Below are 19,812 nucleotides of genomic sequence, written 5' to 3'. Positions count from 1 at the left end.
GTCACATCGTGTAATGATGTGTGTATGATGATGATGTGTGTATGATGATGTGTGTATGATGAAGATGTGTATAATGTGTGTATGATGAGCATCATGATGTGTGTATGATGATCATCATGGTGTGTGTATGATGATGTGTGTATGATAAAGGAGATGATGATGATGATGCAGCGTGCGATGATGTTTGAGCCAAAGTCACTGGCACTGGACAGGGGACAACAGGACGACTCGTTCTCCTTTCGACAAGGCGATCATATCGTGAATAACCTACACCCAGTTGTCAATCCACTGCTGGATGAAGGCCTCCCCACGCCATGCCGGCCAATGCGGGTTGGTGATGAACAGAGTGAACCAAAATGGGACCTGTTTTGCCAGAATCAGAATATGAAAAAATAAGAACAGGTTTAACCCTTTCTGGAAAACCTTCTTGCAAGGAATGAAGTCTGCATTAACCACGCGTACTTGCGGTGAACTTGCAAACCAACATGCTCTGATATTATTTGGCATTGTCTTTGAATCGGATTGGCCTACACCAAAGACACAGAAGCCTCCTCTATAGCCTAGTCTCACCGGTGTCAGATCAGAGAACGCCAAAAGGCGTCCAGTATGTACATCCAAATGTACGCCGCAAAATTACTCGATTGGTATATGCACACAGCAACGTCGCCCCTGTAGTACCGGCAGGACCCTCCTGAAAAAAAAATCTTGAGACTCAGTGAAGCTTCGCTGGTCGAACAAAAGCAAAGGGATGTCCCGTCGCCCTCTTTACTGAAACCATCATCGGTGGTGATCTATCCACTGCTGGATGACGGTCTCCGCAAGCTATGCGATGTGACAATCCACCCACACTACACTGATTTAATCGCTCCATCTACACGATGGAGGACCACTACCGGGTGTGAATTCCAATTTGTCACTTCATGCAAAGTATTTGACCTTCTTACTCATTCACCCATTCACTCTCCCACTGAGCCACTCGCTCACTCACCCACTCTCCCACCGGGCCACTCGCTCACTCACCCACTCTCCCACCGGGCCACTCGCTCACTCACTCATCTCCTCACCCACTCACTCTCCCACCGAGCCACTCGCTCACTCACTCACCTCCTCACCCACTCACTCTCCCACCGAGCCACTCGCTCACTCACCCACTCTCCCCACCCACTCACTCTCCCACCGAGCCACTCGCTCACTCACCCACTCTCCCACCGGGCCACGCGCTCACTCGCTCACTCACCCACTCACTCTCCCACCGGGCCACTCACCCACCTCCTCACCCACCCAATCGCCATAGCTCTGCGGTCCTCTATATGTGAAGGTGTTCTCGGGCAATTGGCGACTACGCGTGTGGGAGAAAACCTTGAGCAGCTGGAGAAACCTTGAGGAGCTGCGAAAACCCACGCGGTGCGAGGGGGCAACACTCCATCCCATACAGACGGAACAGGTCGAGTCCACACTCTGCTGGGAATCGAGTCTTGCAACGTCTGCGTGTGATCCACCAACCCTAGCTGCTGCCTCCACAAGTGCTGCATCACATGGGCACTGCAGTGGCCACCACCACCATCTAGCTATAGAGATCCCTACAGCGAATAATATATACAATGAATCATATAATTGCATGAATATAATTACTCAGAAAAAAAAGTACGCAACAATTTTTTGTTATTTCATTTGAAACGAATGCTTCTTGCAAACACTGGAAAATACCAAATTGCAAACCCCAGATGTGACTTTGGGGTGTCGTGGTGGCGAGATGTTAACTCCATCACCTGGTGTGAGGGGGGCTATGGGTGCGATCCTAACGCTGCTGTATGTTTGTAGTCTGCGTGTTCTCCCGTGGTCGTGTGGATTTTCTCCGTGTCCTCTGGGTTTTCCCTCGACATTTAGAAACGTGCCCAAAGAGTGTTTTGCTGCTATGAATTTCCACACGATGAGCCACTTCGTTGATCTATCGTTTGTGATAGCCGGGAAGTCGCGTCTGAGAAAGCGCTACATAGCTCAACGGGGTCTTACTCCTGGCAAAATAAAAAAAATAAACATTGCTGAGTTTATTAAGACCAAGTGAGGTCTGCCAATTTTAATAAAAACAAAAAAAACCTGAAATAGTTGTCATCGTTGTTGAGAGCGTGCCACTCCACTGCTGCACGGTGGCCTCCCCGTGCCGTGGCCGTCACGCGAAGCGCAGAGAGAGGCCTTCATCCAGCAGTGGAGAGATAAAACGCCACATCCGGGTATTGCATTTTTCTTGTTTTGCAAAAAACTAAAATTAATTCTCGAGTCATACCCATTTGTTGTCGCAACACGACCATCTCGGCCCCTCCGGGAGTTCAAAGAATGCCTCCGTTTGTCTCGCGTCTCAGCCACGCGTGGCATTCGAGGCGGGCGGGCAGTCGATCTGTCAAGCCTCGTGACCTTCACTCGACGGCGGCCACGCCACTCGCTCGCCAGGGCTTCTCCGCGGCTCCCACTCCAGCGGCTGCCCCCCCCCCGGTCAACTACTGGTGGCCGCGGTATTGCGCGTTCATCAATCGTGGTAGCGGCGAATCGCCGCCTGCTCTCCGCGGTGGAAGTTGGAGGGTCAAAGGGGTCAAAGGGGGTGGACGTCGTCGGGGAAAGGAGCGGGCCCAGCGCGTGATGGCGTCGCGGGCCCACAATGCGTGCTACACATGTTGGCCAAATCGCACCCCGAATTAAACCGAGGGATTGAACGGGCAAACGATCATCGCCAGCCCCCCGCCCGCCCCGCTGCGAAATGTTGGCAGGACCCTTCTCAAGAAGCATCGTCACGGGACACGGTGAGGCCGCGTTGGTCAAAGAGGCGGAATAATTGTCGACCAAAAGCCACGTTGTTTGAGCAACCATTTGTGGCAACCAGGTCGCTTATGAACAGCAATACGTTGTAAAAACCCCAGTGGCTTTGCGTGGTAGGATGGGGAAGGTTTAGTTGTATTTGTTTGTTTTTGGGTTGATTATTTTACCTTTCTTGTATTGTACAACTTCTGGCGTATTTTTTTGTATTGTTTGTTGTTGCAACGTGCTCATCCCGTGCCCCTTACGGACATTTGTAAAACAAAAAGAGCTTTATAGCTCATCGGATTTCTCCTGCAGTATAAATAAATCTTGATTCCAATTTCGATGCCATCGCTTCCTTCCTTCTGCCAGATCTCTGTCGGACTGTCACAGCCACATGGCGGCTTGGGCGTGCGTGGCCTTCACGGGGACTTGAGGCCACCCCGCCCGGCGTGAATCGCCTCCGTGCGGCACCCACCACGGTGGGGCTGGCGCCCACCGTGGTGAGGCTGCCGCCCACCGTGGTGGGGCTGGCGCCCACCGTGGTGGAGCTGGCGCCTCCCTGGCACAGCGGCGGCACAGCGGTGGCAGCAGCGGCGTCGGCGGCGGCGTCGTCTCACTAGACACGACGCCGGGGCGACGTCGTCTCACTAGACACGACGCCGGGGCGACGAGCCTGAAAATTATTGTCGCCTCCGCCAATCTGCTGCGTGCTGTCGTGTCAACAACAACAACAAGACCGACGGCGTCGCACGATAGAGCGCGTGGCGATTGAAGGACGTGGACAACCGACTTGACCTTCAAGGGGTCGTTCTCAGTCCCAGCACGATCACCACCACCACCACGATCACCACCACCACGATCACCACCACCACCACGATCACCACCACCACCACGATCACCACCACCACGATTACCACCACCACGATCACCACCACCACCACCGTCTGGCTTGAGGTCTTCTCTTTCCCTTGGTCGCCCACCTCTGGGTGCCACTCCAATGCCGGTCTCAGTCATCTGCCCACCTCCACCCTGCACACCACTCGTCCCACCCGTCACCACCTCCTCATGAACCATGCACACCACTCGTCCCACCCATCACTACCTCCTCCTCCACCATGCACACCACTCGTCCCACCCATCACCACCTCCTTCACCCTGCACACCACTCGTGTCACTCATCACCACCTCCTCCTCCACCCTGCACACCACTCGTCCCACCCATCACCACCTCCTCCTCCACCTTGCACAACACTCGTTCCACCCATCACCACCTCCTCCTTAACCTTCATCTCCCAACCTCCACCGCATGCACCACATGCCCCGCATGCACCGCATGCACCACATGCCCCGCATGCACCCCGCATGCGCCCCCGCGCCGTCGCAACTCGCCCTTTGCGGGGTTCTAAACCGGCCGGTCTGCACGGAGCCGGCGGCCCGCAGCCCCCCGAGGCTGCTGGGTGTTCTCCCCCATTCATCAGCAGGCTCGTAATGGTTGTGTCAAGGCAACTACTTAGCGATGCTGGGGTCAGGTTCAAGTCCTCGGGCGAGGTGCTATCAACATTAAAACCAATAACGCCACAGTCCCCCTTTTTTCTCGATCCATTGCCGGATGAAGGCCTCCGCGAAATGACAATCACCGCAAAGGCGACAAAAGAGTGTTTCGATTCTTCCCAAGCGGGTTGGGACCATTTAAGTCATCGACGACGACCGCGCGCCGATGTACCGCTTCAATATTCTCGACCATTCGGACAACGCAACAATTGTTGTGGGTGCGGGCGGGGGGGGTAATTCTCTGAGTTTTCCCACAGGTGTGCCGCTGGACGGGAGGTGAGGCACTTGGTGACGCTGGCTAGCAAACAGATGTACATCTCGGTTGCGCTAACCTCCAAGTACAGATTAGGCCACGAACATATATGGTCAATTAAAAAAATATAGATATTTTTAATTCAACATGGAATCATTTTTTTTTGCTTATGAAACAAGTCCGAACACGGTGTCGGTTCTAACATCGCGCGATTACCAAAATACAATAGACGGCATCGCGCAACCGATTACAACGTTGCGTTCAAACAAGACACTTACAAAACAACATTTGTACAAAAATCCTTGGCACAACACAGATGTGTATATATATAAAGAGAGATATATCAAATGCAAATTTGCATATATTTTTTAAATCAGTAACAAAACGCTGTAAATTGTAAGTTTTTACACAAACAAAAACTTTAGCACGCAAATATCAGAACATTAAAACGTCTGTTTAACACGGAGGCTTTCACGACCAATGTCATCCATAATACAAGTTTTTTTTGGGTTAGATCGCGTAATAAATATATAAATGTGTTGTTAGACCCGCCACCACCCGACACAGCCAACTAGTAAGGGTTGTCACGTCAACAGAATGTGCCAATTCGTCACTAGTACGGCAAGACCGGTAGTGTGTTGGAGAGCAAATCCACAACATTCACAATCTGAGTACGACGTTTCGCCTGTCATTACAACCGGCATCATCTGGCTGGCGCCTGATGGTGCCGGCTGATATTTGAGGTCAGATCTGCGACACCACACGGTTTCAGTTTTGCGAAGCGCCAAATGCTAAGGAATCACGCTTTCTCATCATACAGACCGATCCATTGACAGATTGCAACGAATCCCTCCTGCAGCCACAACCAGCTGCACGCATTGGTGGTGGTGGGTGGTGGTGGTTGGTGGTGGTTGGTGGGTGGTGGTAGGTGGTGGTTGGTGGTTGGTGGTGGTTGGTGGTTGGTGGTAGTTGGTGGGTGGTGGTGGGTGGTGGTTGGTGGGTGGGTGGTGGATGGTGGTGGTGGTTGGTGGGTGGTGGTGGTGGTTGGGTGGTTGGTGGTGGGTGGTGGTGGTTGCTGACACGCAGCATGGCATGACACGGGCCAAAACAAACCGCACACCGGAACGACGCCCGAGTCGGGGATCGAACCCAGGGACTTGCGGCTGCGAGCCTCTTGGAGCAGCGCCATCAGCACGCGCCCGCCCTGCCACCTGCCCTGCTGCCACCCGCCCTGCCACCCACATTGGCTACGAGTCGTCACTGCCAAGTCAACGCAGTGGGCTTGCTCCCCCAACACTCTGCTGCGCTGTCCTCGTATAAACAAGGTGGCGTGTTGCGTAACAAAGTGGCGCGTTGTGTAACAAAGTGGCGCGTTCTGTAACCAAGTGGCACGTTGTGTAACAAAGTGGCACGTTATGTTTACGTGACAACCCCGTATGAATTGGCCGCGTCGGGTGGTGGCGGGTTTAACGGCACATTTATATTGACGCGATCGAACCCAAAAAACGTCTATTAAGGAAAGACTCTTGACTCCATAGATCGCTCTGCACAATCGACTGTGGAGCAATTCGGCTCGGTCGATTGTCAGTGTGACCGCGACACCTTTTTCCACACACCCCCCCCCCCGCAACCAACGCCAAACCTGGGAGCACAAACACGTGGGGCAATAAAAAACAAACCCTGCACTCGCTGGTGGGAAGCAATATCCGCTAACACTACCACCACCACCAGCAGCAGCAGCAACCTGCACTTCACTCGGAGTCTCGGCCGTCATCCAGTGACGAGACGAAGGCCGTGGTGGATTTCCGGTCTTGGTTTCGGGGTCACCAATGACCGCACGACAACAACAACAACGCAACTCAAGAAATGTCTTCCCTGCGCATAATTCGGCTACAATGCCCGCTCCCATTATCACGTCGGCTTATGACCGTCAGGCAACGAACATCAACCCCCCCGCCCCCCCCCCCCGTACGGCAGGATGGGTGCACCACAGCGTGCCACGTCAAGAAGCAGCCGGGATCTCAGAAGTGGCTCTGTGGTATCCGCTTCCGCGGGCCCGTTCCCGGGGGCGGGGTGGAGGTTGGTGGCATGGCTCGCTGCCAGACAGATCCGAAGCTGGGGGGGGGCAAGTGACAAGCAGCCCCATAAATCATCCTTAAAGAAATGTACATGACACGGTGTTTTGCTCAGTACAATCATTGGGTGACGGCCCAAGGATGACAAATTAAAACCTTCCATGACCACAGGTGGGTGGCTGCCCAGAATAGAGTGGCGGATGGCAGCAAATGTGGCACTGACAAGGCCATTCAGAACCCACCCCGCCACTCCGAGGGAAACAAATACGCCCAGCAACAGGGGTAGCACCCAGAGCCCTCGGCGGCGGCGAGGTGCCTCGTGACGAAGCCGGCGACAGAGACGCACCCAGCCCCTCGGCTTAACCCCAAGGGGACCACCCCCACCACCCACACCACCCACACAACCCCCACCACCCACACCGCCCACACCGCCCACACCACCCACACAGCCCCCACCACCCACACCACCCACACCACCCCGACCACCCCCACCACCCACACCACCCCACCACCCCCACCGCCCACACCGCCCCCACCACCTACACAGCCCCCACCACCCACACAACCCCCACCACCCACATCGCCCACACAACCCACACCACCCCGACCACCCCCACCACCCACACCACCCACACCACCCCCACCGCCCACACCGCCCCCACAACCTACACAGCCCCCACCACCCACACCACCCACACAGCCCACACCGCCCACACAGCCCACACCACCCACACAACCCACACCACCCCCACCACCCACACCACCCCCACCACCCACACCACCCCCACCACCCACACCTCCCACACAGCCCACACCGCCCACACAGCCCACACCACCCTGAGCGGCGGTGGCGGACAGCCTCGCGCCGTGTACCTGGTGAATAGACTCAGATCGCGCGGGAGGCGGACAGGCAGCTGGTCCCAGAGAGCCAGACTACGGGGGGGGGGGGGGGGGGGTGCAGGACAGGGCGCGACTGTGAGGGGCCGTGGCGGACGAGACGAGGGTTCTGTATGGGATGGGACGAGGGCTCTGTATGGGACGAGGGTTCTGTATGGGACGAGGGTTCTGTATGGGATGAGGGTTCTATATGGGACGAGGGTTCTGTATGGGATGAGACGAGGGTTCTGTATGGGATGAGACGAGGGTTCTGTATGGGATGAGGGTTTTGTATGGGATGAGGCGAGGATTCTGTATGGGATGAGACGAGGGTTCTGTATGGGATGAGACGAGGGTTCTGTATGGGATGAGACGAGGGTTCTATATGGGATGAGGGTTCTGTATGGGACGAGGGTTCTATATGGGATGAGACGAGGGTTCTGTATGGGACGAGGGTTCTGTATGGGACGAGGGTTCTGTATGGGACGAGGGTTCTGTATGGGACGAGGGTTCTGTATGGGATGAGAGGCAAGAGCAGGCTAGTCACGTGTCCTGCGGTTTCAGATCTTCGCTACAAACGTCACTTCTGCACCAAAACAAACAGCAAAGTCGCTCAGAGCCTCCTCGTCATTGCTCCCCCTCCGCGTCGCAGCTGCCGCCCTATCCACAATTACAACACGGTCGCGTAATGCTTGCAGCTACCAGTAACAACATCTTTGAGCGTGCGGCGAGAGTCTACGCGTGCACCTAGCCTGGCACAAGCGCCGCCGCGGGGACATCACCGCCACTTTGTGACGATGTGCGTGCATTGCGTGGGCAACGTTGTGTGTAAGTGAAGATAAGGTGGGTAACTCCAGTCCAACCCTCGGCATCATATACCGAGTGGAGCTTTACACTAGACGCGGGATCTTTGTGCGTGTGTGTTAGTGCACTGCTAAAGGGATCTGTGTGTGTGTGTTAGTGCACTGCTAAAGGGATGTGTGTGTGTGTGTGTTAGTGCACTGCTAAAGGGATCTGTGTGTGTGTGTGTTAGTGCACTGCTAAAGGCAACTCGAATCTTTTGAGCAACGTATTTCGGAAGGGCATCACGCGTGCTAAAGCCCCGTGATACTATAGTGCAAGCATTTCAGTGATTCCATTTTCTAGACAAAACAACTTCCAGGGTTCACAAGGGATGGGGGGGGAGGGGGGATGCCACCGGCGTCGGAGAGACGTCACTCAACCACTGGGAGGTCGTGGAGTTCAAATCCAGGTGAGTTGTGGACGCAGCCCACCGCGATTGTTATCAATTTAACAATCATTATAATTAAACAATCATTATAATTAAACAATCATTATAATAAAATAATCATAATGATCGACATCGTCGTCACTGTCATCATCATCGCCTTCACCATTATCGATCATCATAACACCCTCGTCGTTGTCGTCATCCAGTGTCGATAAAATTATTAGCACCAAGTTCGTGGGGAGTTGAGAATGGGTCGTCCTGTGGATGGACCGGACACCCGTCAGTGATAACGTGGAATGACCGCTCGCTTCGCACAGAGGAAGTCGACGAATGTTGAACTTCTTTATCGCACCGCACATAGCCGACCGTGCTGAACGGAGGAGCAGCAGGCGGGAAACGACAACCAAACGGAACACAAAGAGGCAGCTGCAAATAACACAACGGTGGGTGGGCCCGTGTGTTACATTACCGAGCGAGTGGCAATGCAGCAGAACTTACAACGCTGGCCTCAATCCCTCGATTCAAAACAAAATACGTAACGTTCATCATTGTAATACTGGCATAGCATTTATTGCAATATCTACACTTCTCGCTCTATTGTTTTGATCCTCGCCATAGGAATGTGGAATTTCCACCACTGGCTAACGCTGAAGGCCACACGCACGTGCACAGAACCCGTTCTGTCGATGCCATGATGGACAATGGCCCCCCCACACTCACCGGAGTGGTCACCATACCTCACCACGCCGGTGAGTGAGGGTTGATGAAGGCGGGGAACGCATAGAAGTGCAGTCCAACCTCTGCTGCTCAGCCGCCTAGCCCTTTTTAGTCCGTGTAGGAGTAAAGGCGCAGCCCCGCAACCGCTGGCTCACGCCACCGCTGGCAGGAGGGCCTCGGCTGGAGGGAGCTCCAGAGGCCCTCTAGTGGAGGGTATTTGGCCTACTCTTCCACGCTTCTCGCCCCACAAGGTGAAATAGAAATCAATTCCGTTGATGTGCAGCGTCTGTAGGTAGTATGGCTCTGTGTGTGTGTGTGGATTTCATGAATAACTTATAACGGAATTTACAAAAGAATGCATATGGCTGGTCCATTATCACGTACATTACCACACAAAAATAAAAACATCAAAACATACTTTAAAAAAATACCTTTAATACTTTAATCGATACCCATAGTGCATCTCAGAAGAGTAGCGCCACCCTGGAGGGTATTTTGGCCTACTCTTGCACACTGGCGAGGCCTTCTGGGAAGAGGCGAGGAGTGACCCACGCTTCACTCCACCCGGCACGATCCACCTGCCCACCTCACAACTGTGGCGCAGCCCATCTGCTGCACACCGACTAGGAGATGTTCACTACCTCGCCTGGTATACAGGAGGTTGTGGGTTCCATCTCAACCCAGACGCCTGCTGTATATTTGGAGTTTGCGTGTTCTCTCTCCCCGTGGATTTTTAACTGGGTCCTCTAGTTTTTCCCTCCATATTTAAAACCAGCATCACACGTTTAGAGTATTTGGCTGCTATGAATTTCCACATTTGCCATTTCGTTGAGCTATCATTTGTGGCCAGGTTGCTTTTGTGGGCCTCACCTGGTCAAATACAACATCTTTTTATGAGTTTAGAGAGTTTTAGCTGCCGTGCCGGAGAGAACCAGCGGACCTCCACTGCGCTGCTCAACGTGACGGAACCTCTGTGGCAGCAACGTCCTCCTCTTCACCTCGCACTGTGAGGAAAATAAGTTCAATTCCCATACAGGACGTGGCTTCTTAATCGCCATCATCATCATCATCGTCGTCGTCAGCAGCGTTAGTCCAGTAAGAGGCTGCAGGGGGTGAGTGCTTGAGTTGACGAGTTCCTTTAAACACGGACAAACTGGGCCCTTCCATAGGAATGAGGAATGTTGCCCCCAGTGGCCCAAGATCATTAATGTTCCTTTTGATCTCTTGCGTGTAAGCGTTGCTAACACCGTTGATAAAAAAAAGTTAAATTCAGCAGGTCATGAATCGCAAAATTCCAGTTGGAGGTTGACTCAGCCCATCACCATCATCATCATCCCTCGAGGGTCAACAAAATTCAGTAACAGTCTTTGACTGACCCCCGTCACAGGAACATGGAATTGGAACCGCTGGCTCAGGGCTGCGAGCAGATGTGGGGGTGTGTCCAACGCCCGTCACCTTTTAAGCGCGAAGATTCTTTGCCACGTGCTTTTTTTTGCACCCTATTAATAAAATTTTTTTTACAAAAAATGTGTCTTTCACGTGCCAGTTTGGTCCAAAAGTCTATTCCATCGTATAAAAATATGCTCATAAAACGTGAAGATGAACATGGCGATTTAAAACCACCTATTCAACGCTCTTCAGCCTAAAGCATCGCGATTTCGGGTAAATCAACCTACGAAGCGCTAATCTGCAATCTTGCAAAACCATCGCCATTTCCCTTCCCATGATCCTGTGCGTCCTTCTCCACGTCGGACTGCGCCACCTTCCCACCATCCCCGGGGCGAGCGCGCCCACCACGACCCCCTCCCGACGGCGTGGACCATTCCATCGCTCGCATCTGCACCACCACCGTCGCCATTCCGCCGTCCCCGCCACCGCCCCTCCTCCTCTCGCCGGGCCGCGGCACTTCGCCCGTCGCGACGGGGCGGGGGGGGTCGGGGCGGAGCGCGACGGGCACCGCTACCTCGGGTAGCGGGGCACGGCCAGAGGCGGCGGCGGCGGCGGTGGAGTTGGGGAGGGAGGTGTCCGGAACCGCGGCGGGGAGGTACGGCCCGAGAAGGCGCATGTGCTCGGGGCAGCTGCGCACCTCCCTGCATATGGTCTGGTAGAGTCCGGCGCAGCTCTGCCTCACCGCGGCCATCTCCACGGTGAGGAGTTCGCGCTCGCGGATCGCGCGCTCGCGCTCCGACACCTGGGAGGGAGGGGGGAGGGGCAAGCGGCGAGGATGGCGATGGTGAAATGTGACGAAGTTCCCCCGTGCAGCCTTGACAGACTGTTGGCGCAAGTGCGGATAGCGAGCAGCACCGATGTTTGTTCTTGATACACTGCCGCTCCCCCACACACACAACAACAACAACCGCCATTCGCCACTAAGCGGCGGTGACACCCCCACGACGCTTGTGCCAGGCCATGTGCACCTTGAGGTCACGTGAAGTGTCAAACGCCCGCTGGCAGGAGGTCGCGGGGCAGACCCAGGTGCCACGGGTCGACTGACTGAGATGACTGAGATGACTGGCTGATGCACCACCTGTGCCCCCTACTCTGCCACACACACGCACACAGCTGATCTTTGCCCTGATAGTGCAGTGTCTTTGTGCCGTTCGCCTTTTGGCGTTCTCTGCTCTGACACTGGCGGTGAGACCTGGCCATCAAGAAGGCTGCTGCTGTCTGTGGTGTAGGGCGGTCAGTTTCAAAGACAATGCATCAAATATTGTCGAACATCTTAACACCTCCTCTTTAATTGCCAGAAAGGGTAAAGAATAAACTATTCTTGTTTTGTTCATACTTTGATACTGGCAGAACGGTCCAATTTTTTACACTTCATCTTATGTGATGTTTACAGAGAGCCTTCACTCAAGGTGCTGAACGTCGTTTCAAAAGACGGTGGCAGCACAGGAGAATAGTTTAGTTGGCAGGGGCGTGCAAGGGTAGAGGGGGCGACTCAGGGACCACGGAAGGGCGATAGGAGTCTCCACTCCGTCCCGAGGGGAGGGGAGGGGCGAGGGGAGGGGCAATAGAGAAGAGGCGAGGATTTAAAAGAGGAAGGGAAGGAGGCTAAGGGAAGGGGACTGCTTAATGTGCAGGGGCAGTATTGGGTCTATGGTGTACCTACACACACACACCTACACACACACACTTACACACACCTACACACACACATCTACACACACACCTACACACACACACCTACACACACACACCTACACACACACACCTACACACACACACCTACACCACACACACACACCTACACACACCTACAGCACACAAACCTACACACACCTACACACACACACCTACACACCACACACACACACCTACACATACACCTACACACCTACACACCACACACACACACCTACACACACACCTACACACACACACACACACCTACACAGCACACAGACGCACCAGCTTGCGGATGTCCCCCTCGAGGCCGTTGATGCAGTCCAGCTTGCGCTTGCGGCAACGCCGCGCCGCCATGCGGTTCTTGCTGCGCCGCCGCACGTCGTGCACCAGCTCCAGCTGCGCCGCCGATAGAGCGTGGCGCCGCAGCAGCGCCTGGAATTCGTTGCGCGACATCTCGGGCACGCCCGCCACGGGAAACGGCAGCGACACCTGACGCACACACACACGCACACGCAAGCACACACACACCACGTGTGGCTTTAACAGACTGTTGGGGCAAGTGCTGTTAGCGTGGAGCAGCCACCGATGAAGGCCGGCACGGGGCGCACGAGGGGGGTGGGTGGACAGCACCACGCCCGGCCGCCTTTGTCTCTCCGGTGCCGATGGTTTTTTTACACGCCGCACCAGGTTACTCATTTGAGGCTGAGTGTCGGCCTAGGGGAGGCCCTGGACCGGTTCAGATAATCGCCGGCGGCGTTGGCCGTGAGCGGGAATCCAACCGGGGTCGTCGGGTTCGTAGGGCAGCGTGGCGCTAACCCCAATTTCCCTGTACAAGAATGCGGGGTGAATCGTACGGGTTGACAGGTGAGGGCGAGGTGTTAGCGCAAGGGTCAGGGTTCACGGTGCAGGAGGATTAACCGCAGGGCTGTTGTTAGCACAGCGTCTGGAGTTGGGGTTAGCGTTGGGGTTAAGGTCACGGGTAGCATTCGAGTTACATAGCGCTGGTGTTGAGATCTGAGTCGGTGTTCGTGTCGGCGTCAAGCGCGGGCGCGTGACGAGGGATTGCAGCCATGAAGGGTTACACGTGTCGGTGCACGGTTGGCGTCAGGGTCTGTGCTCTTGTTTGTTTCCCGGTCACTGTCGGAGTTGGGCTCAGGCTTTGGGGTGGCTCAGGGTTATCAGACGGTCACCGCATCGCGTGGCGCTTTCGGAACACTCTTTCGGAACGCTCTTCCTTCCGATGATAGGAAGCCACTCGGAGCTACGCACTTTTAAATCGTCATCATCTAGATTGACAAACTCATTTCTTTAAAACGGCTTTTAGTGTTTAGTTTGTTGTCCTTCCCCCCGTACCTCTGATTAGCACGGTTAGCTAGGCGCGGTGCGAAAGAAGTTTAACGTACACACAGACTCACATAGTCACTCACCCACACGCATAGTCACTCACCCACTCACACAGTCACTCACCCACTCACACAGTCACTCACCCACTCACACAGTCACTCACCCACTCACACAGTCACCCACTCACATAGTCACTCACCCACTCACACAGTCACTCACCCACTCACACAGTCACTCACCCACTCACACAGTCACTTACCCACTCACACAGCCACTCACACACTCACACAGTCACTCACCCACTCACACAGTCACTCACCCACTCACACAGTCACTCACCCACTCACACAGTCACTCACTCACCCACACACTCACCCATCCTCCGATTAGCACGGTCGGCCACGTACGGCGCGAAAGGAGTTCAAGGTACACAGTGTGCGGGTGAAGTTTGGGGACCAGGGCTGGCAGCACAGCAAGCAGGGCGCAGGCTCACCTCCGGGCAGTCGGGTTTGGATGCGCACGAGTCACTGTCGTCCGAGTACGAGTCCTCGCCGGACGAACTGAAGGCCGCGCTGTCCCCGTGCACCGCACAGCCACCGCCCAATGCCGCCGCTATCGCCGTCGTCGGCGCGTGCGGCGGCTGCGGTTGCAGCAGCGACGGCGGCAGCGGAGAAAGTTGCGGCGTCGGTTGTGTCGGTAGCCACGCCGGAGCGAGGGAGGAGGTCGCCGTGGAGCTGACGCGGAGGCCTAGCGAGCGTTGGAGGAAGACGGCGGCCGCTTCCATTTGTGGGCCCAGCACGGGGCACGAGGCGATGGGGGTGGCCGCGGGGAGACGCGGGGACAGAGACGCGGGGAGCGGCGAGGAGGAGGAGGCCGGGGCGGTGCTGCCGCTGGTGTGGCGGGCGGGCAGCCTGAGACCCAACACGGGAGACGGGCGGTGACACGGCGCTCGCACAAACACCCACGCCGCCGTCGGCTCCCCGTGAGCCACGTTTGCCAAGTGCAGCAGGCCCAAGGGCCCGAACCGCAAAGTGGCTAGCAACCAACAGCACTAACTGAAGATGTAATAGATAAGAGTGTCAGGTGAATACTATAGGAGGTTGGGTGACGTGCGAGGGAGGAAGCAGAAAGAGAAGTGGAGCGACCTGCAGTGTGGCGAGTGGGTGGCTGGTTGGGTGGTGAGTGGGTGGGTGGGTGAGTGAGTGGGTGGGTGAGTGAGTGGGTGAGTGGGTGGGTGAGTGGGTGAGTGAGTAGGTGGGTGAGTGAGTGGGTGGGTGAGTGAGTGAGTTGTTATGACCTGCAGTGTGGTGAGTGCGCACGGCGTGGATGAGAGAGTCATCATCTGGTACACACCGACACCGTGACACGTGGAACGAGGCATCGTGCCAGGGAGCTTCTTCAGGAAGCGAACGAATGAAACCGAATTCGCTCACCGGCAAGACGTGGAGAGATTCACGGGAGAGGAGCTCGCGTCGGCGGTGACGGCGCTCGGGCGACCCTCGCTCCTCGCACCACTCTCCGCCCGCGCCCCTCCTCCCACGTCGCTGCCAAAGCTGATCCCGCCACCCCGACGCTCTCCTCTCTCTCCTTCACATTCCTGCTCGTTCCTCCTCTCCTCCTCTTCTTCCTCTTCCTCCTCCTCCTCCTCCCGCGCGTCGTTCCCCCCCTCTCTCTCAGTCTCCTCCACGCGCTTCATGTCCAGACGCCCGACAAATCCGCGTCCGCACACGGCTCTGCTTGCGAGCGCCGGGCCGGGCCGGGAACCGCCGCAACGAGCCGGGAACCGCATCTCGCCTCGGTCGAGAGCCGCCGCCGGCGCCACCTCCCCGACGACGCCGGTCCACGCCGGGGTCAACGGCGGGTCGGGGCGGCACGGCGCGGAGTCGCGGGCGGGCGCCGGAGGCGACGCCCGGAAGCCGGCGCCCTCCGCTCGGCACGGCGCAACGTCCCTCGGCGCCGCGGCCGCGCGGTCGCCCGCCACCCCCTTCCTCGTCTCTTCGCTCGGGGCCCACCACCCCGACATGACGCCCCGGTACGCAGCGCCGTCCTGGTTGCTGCAGGCCACCTGGTAGCGCCGGTACTTTGGGCACACCGGAGGCGGCCGGCGGTCGTCCGCGGCGAGGGGGGCGGCCGCCCGGCGGTCGTCGTTCCACGGGGCCGCGCCGCCGAAGCCGCCGAAGCCGCCGTCGTCGCCGCTGCCGAAATCTCCGAACTCGCGTGAACCCCAGCCGCGTTTGAGCAGCGGGCCGGGAGCGGCATCCACATCCCGGCGCCGTTTGTCGCTGGCCCAGCGCGGCGACTCGGCCTCTGCCGGGCCAGCCGCGCCGCTCGGCGGGGGGGCCGCGGCGACGACGGAGGTTGCTGCGGCGGTGACGAGCCGCGCCCCGGGCTCCACCTCGAACACCTCCACGTCGCTGCGTGACTCCGCTGCGGACGCTTTATCATCTCTCCCAAGGCGGCCGCCGTCGCCGCCGGTGCGAATGGTGCTGACGATGACGCGGCAAGAGGTGTCCATGTCACGCAGCGGGCAGCGGAGGAGGGGCAGAGGCCCCCGCGGGGGGTCAAAGGCGTGAGCCGTCTCCAGCGGAGACCAGCGGCCCGCGGTGACCGTCTCCGCTCGCTTCGAGCGTCCCTCGTTCCAGCGCTCAAACGGGCCGGAGCTTTGCGGGGAGACATCGGCCGGTCGCCTCCAGCCTCGGCTAAAAACGCCGCCGCCGCTGCCGTCACCTGGAGCAGAGCAGGGGTCGAAAGCAGCCCGAGCGGGCCTGGCTAAGCCGCAGGCTTGGGCCTTGCTCGGCTCTCCGTCATCCGTGTGCCTCAGGCCTCCGCTACAAACTTTGCCGTCTCTGCTGCTGTTGCTGCCACCACTGCTGCTACTGCTGCTCGCAACTTTCTCCGGAAGAAAGCAGGGGAGGCGAGAGGCTTGAAAGGGCTCGGCTGGGCCGCAGGCGTGGGCCTTGCCGGGCTCCTGCCCGTCAGTCCTCCCCCCCAGCTTCTGCTGCAGAAAGCGGAAGCAAGCCTCCTCCAGGGTGCGGATGCGCAGCACGGAGGCCGTGCGGTGGATGTCCTCGTAGCTGTCCTGGCTCAGGTACAGCTTCCCCGTGTAGGCAAAGTGCAGGATCTGCTCCAGGCCTTTGACGGTGACCTGACGGAAACGCAGAGGTCGTGGGGGGGGGGGGGAACGATCGCAGGTTTCAATGGACGCAAACGTCAAGACCGTTTCTCGCTCCTTTCAAATGAGACGGGAGGATCCGGCTCTCTCGAATTCTCACCCCCTGGTGGAAGGTAAAGGTGACTTGCTTGCTCTCACACAACACTGTGGGGGTAGAAAATCCTCTGTTACGTGTTTTTTTATATTTTGTTGTTACCCCCAATTTTCATCCCGAGCGTTACATTTCATTAGAAACCTCGCAGAGCAGTGCGTCCCTCTGGGTGAGAGAAAGCCCACAGAGCCGCTGATCTCAGAGCTACCCATGTGACCTCTTCCATCCACACACTGGGAGGCAAACTGAAGTGTAATTCGTTTTTTATATGTAAAGCTAATTTTTGTTTTTCAATGCAATGGTTTTTTTTGTGCGGTCGTCAGTGGTGACCGGGCTCCAACCAGCGACTCTCCGCACCTGAGCGCCTGGTTTAATCGCAGCTGAGGGGCTGTAGCCCGGGTTTGAACCCAGGCTCTCAGCGTTGCTGGTTCAGCGTTATCACCTCGGGGTCAACCGATCACCTCAGCCAAATGAAATGTAACAACACCTGAAGCGTGCCCTTTTCTTTCCCAGTAAAACTTGAGTGAATCTCAGGACGTGTTCAGTCGGTAATGGGCAGAGGAGAAGGTGTGGAGCCTGTTCAGGAGCAGAGAGTCTACATGTCTCTATGTGAGTATGTGGGTCTCTGTGTGGGTCTATGGGTCTCTGTTTGAGTCTGTCGGTCTCTGTGCGAGTCTGCCGGTCTCTGTGCGAGTCTGTGGGTCTTTGTGTGAGTCTGTCGGTCTCTGTGTGAGTCTGTCGGTCTCTGTGTGAGTCTGCCGGTCTCTGTGTGAGTCTGCCGGTCTCTGTGTGAGTCTGTGGGTCTATATGTGAGTCTGTTGGTCTCTGTGTGAGTCTATGGGTCTCTGTGTGGGACTATGGGTCTCTGTGTGAGTCTGTTGGTCTCTGTGTGAGTCTGTGGGTGTCTGTGTGAGTCTGTGGGTCTCTGTGTGAGTCTATGAGTCTCTGTGTGGGACTATGGGTCTCTGTGTGAGTCTATGGGTCTCTGTGTGGGTCTATGCGTCTCTGTGTGAGTCTTTTGGTCTCTGTGTGAGTCTGTGGGTGTCTGTGTGAGTCTGTGGGTCTCTGTGTGAGTCTATGAGTCTCTGTGTGGGACTATGGGTCTCTGTGTGAGTCTGTGGGTCTCTGTGTGAGTCTGTGGGTCTCTGTGTGAGTCTGTGGGTCTCTGTGTGAGTCTATGAGTCTCTGTGTGGGACTATGGGTCTCTGTGTGAGTCTGTGGGTCTCTGTGTGAGTCTGTGGGTCTCTGTGTGAGTCTGTGGGTCTCTGTGTGGGACTATGGGTCTCTGTGTGAGTATGTGGGTCTCTGTGTGAGTCTGTGGGTCTCTGTGTGAGTCTATGGGTCTCTGTGTGGGACTATGGGTCTCTGTGTGAGTCTATGGGTCTCTGTGTGAGTCTGTGGGTCTCTGTGTGAGTCTGTGGGTCTCTGTGTGAGTCTATGGGTCTCTGTGTGAGTCTGCGGTCTCTGTGTGAGTCTATGAGTCTCTGTGTGGGACTATGGGTCTGTGTGAGTCTGTGGGTCTCTGTGTGAGTCTATGAGTCTCTGTGTGGGACTATGGGTCTCTGTGTGAGTCTGTGGGTCTCTGTGTGAGTCTGTGGGTCTCTGTGTGAGTCTGTGGGTCTCTGTGTGAGTCTGCGGGTCTTCGCAGCAGCAGCAGCGGCTTTTGGCTTTGCCCTCGAACAAAGGCGGTGGTCACTGCATCGTGCGGCGCTTTCAGATGCGCTTCTGCGGCCGTCTGGAACGCTCTTCCTCCCGATATTATGAAGCCACTGGGAGCTATGGCACTTTTAAATCATCATCTAGGTTGACAAACTCATTTCTTTCAAATTGCTTTTCGTGTTTAGTTTGTTGTCCTTCCCCCGCACCTCCGATTAGCACGGTTGGCTACGTACGGTGCGAAAGAAGTCCAACGCACACGTATACATAGGCCGAGATTGAGTCCGCTAGGCACGGCTGGGTGGACAGAGGCTGAGGCGAGATCCAAGAGACTCGCCCCACCGTGCACGTGAGGCGCCCCCCCCCCCCCCGCTTGCAAGGGTGCTGCGGATGTCAGACCCTTGTAGTTTTGTGTTTAACGTGTCGTTATTTCTTGTCATTTCACACAACCTTTTCAAGTCGTCACGTCAGGAGGTGAAATCGAACGACAACGAATCGAATCCCCCCCCCCCCCCCCACGTGACACCGCCGCCGGGGCGGCACCAAAAAACAAAGACAAAGATCCTCCGTGTAGCCTTAACAGACTGTTGGGGCAAGTGCCGTTAACGAGCAGCAGCACCTATGAAGGCCGGCACTGTGGCACACGAGGGGATGGGTGGCCAGCACCACGCCCGGCCGCCTTTGTCTCCCCCAGTGGCGATGTTTACACACCGCACCAGGTACTCATTTGAGGCCGAGTCGACCGAGGGGAGGCCCGGGACCGGTTCGGATAACCGTCACTGATGTTGGCCGCGAGCGGGAATCCAACTGAGCTCGCCGGGTTTGAAGCGCAGCGCGCTAACCGCTGCACCACCGCTCACCACCACCTCCACCGCCGCCGCCCTCCGCGCCGAGGGGGGGCGGCCGCATCGTTTGAGACGCGCG

General features: G+C 56.6%; 1 protein-coding gene across 1 annotated transcript in view; it reads right to left on the bottom strand.

The window, feature by feature from the left end:
• Window positions 1-8,499: 8,499 nt before the first annotated feature.
• LOC144950335 (uncharacterized) overlaps window positions 8,500-19,812 on the bottom strand; it is a 63,056-nt gene continuing 51,743 nt past the window's right edge. The window contains exons 3-6 of the mRNA XM_078880449.1: window positions 15,403-17,114; window positions 14,463-14,880; window positions 12,908-13,114; window positions 8,500-11,687 (exon numbers count right to left, since the gene is read on the bottom strand). Of these exons, the coding sequence (XP_078736575.1) occupies window positions 11,169-11,687; window positions 12,908-13,114; window positions 14,463-14,880; window positions 15,403-17,114 (2,856 nt within the window). The 3' untranslated portion in view covers window positions 8,500-11,168. The remainder of the gene's footprint in view (window positions 11,688-12,907; window positions 13,115-14,462; window positions 14,881-15,402; window positions 17,115-19,812) is intronic.

Source organism: Lampetra fluviatilis, chromosome 57 (assembly GCF_964198595.1).
Source record: "Lampetra fluviatilis chromosome 57, kcLamFluv1.1, whole genome shotgun sequence".
NCBI classification, from domain to species: Eukaryota; Metazoa; Chordata; class Hyperoartia; order Petromyzontiformes; family Petromyzontidae; genus Lampetra; species Lampetra fluviatilis.
Note: the sequence above shows the minus strand (reverse complement) of the source record. Positions and strands in the feature narration are given on the sequence as shown.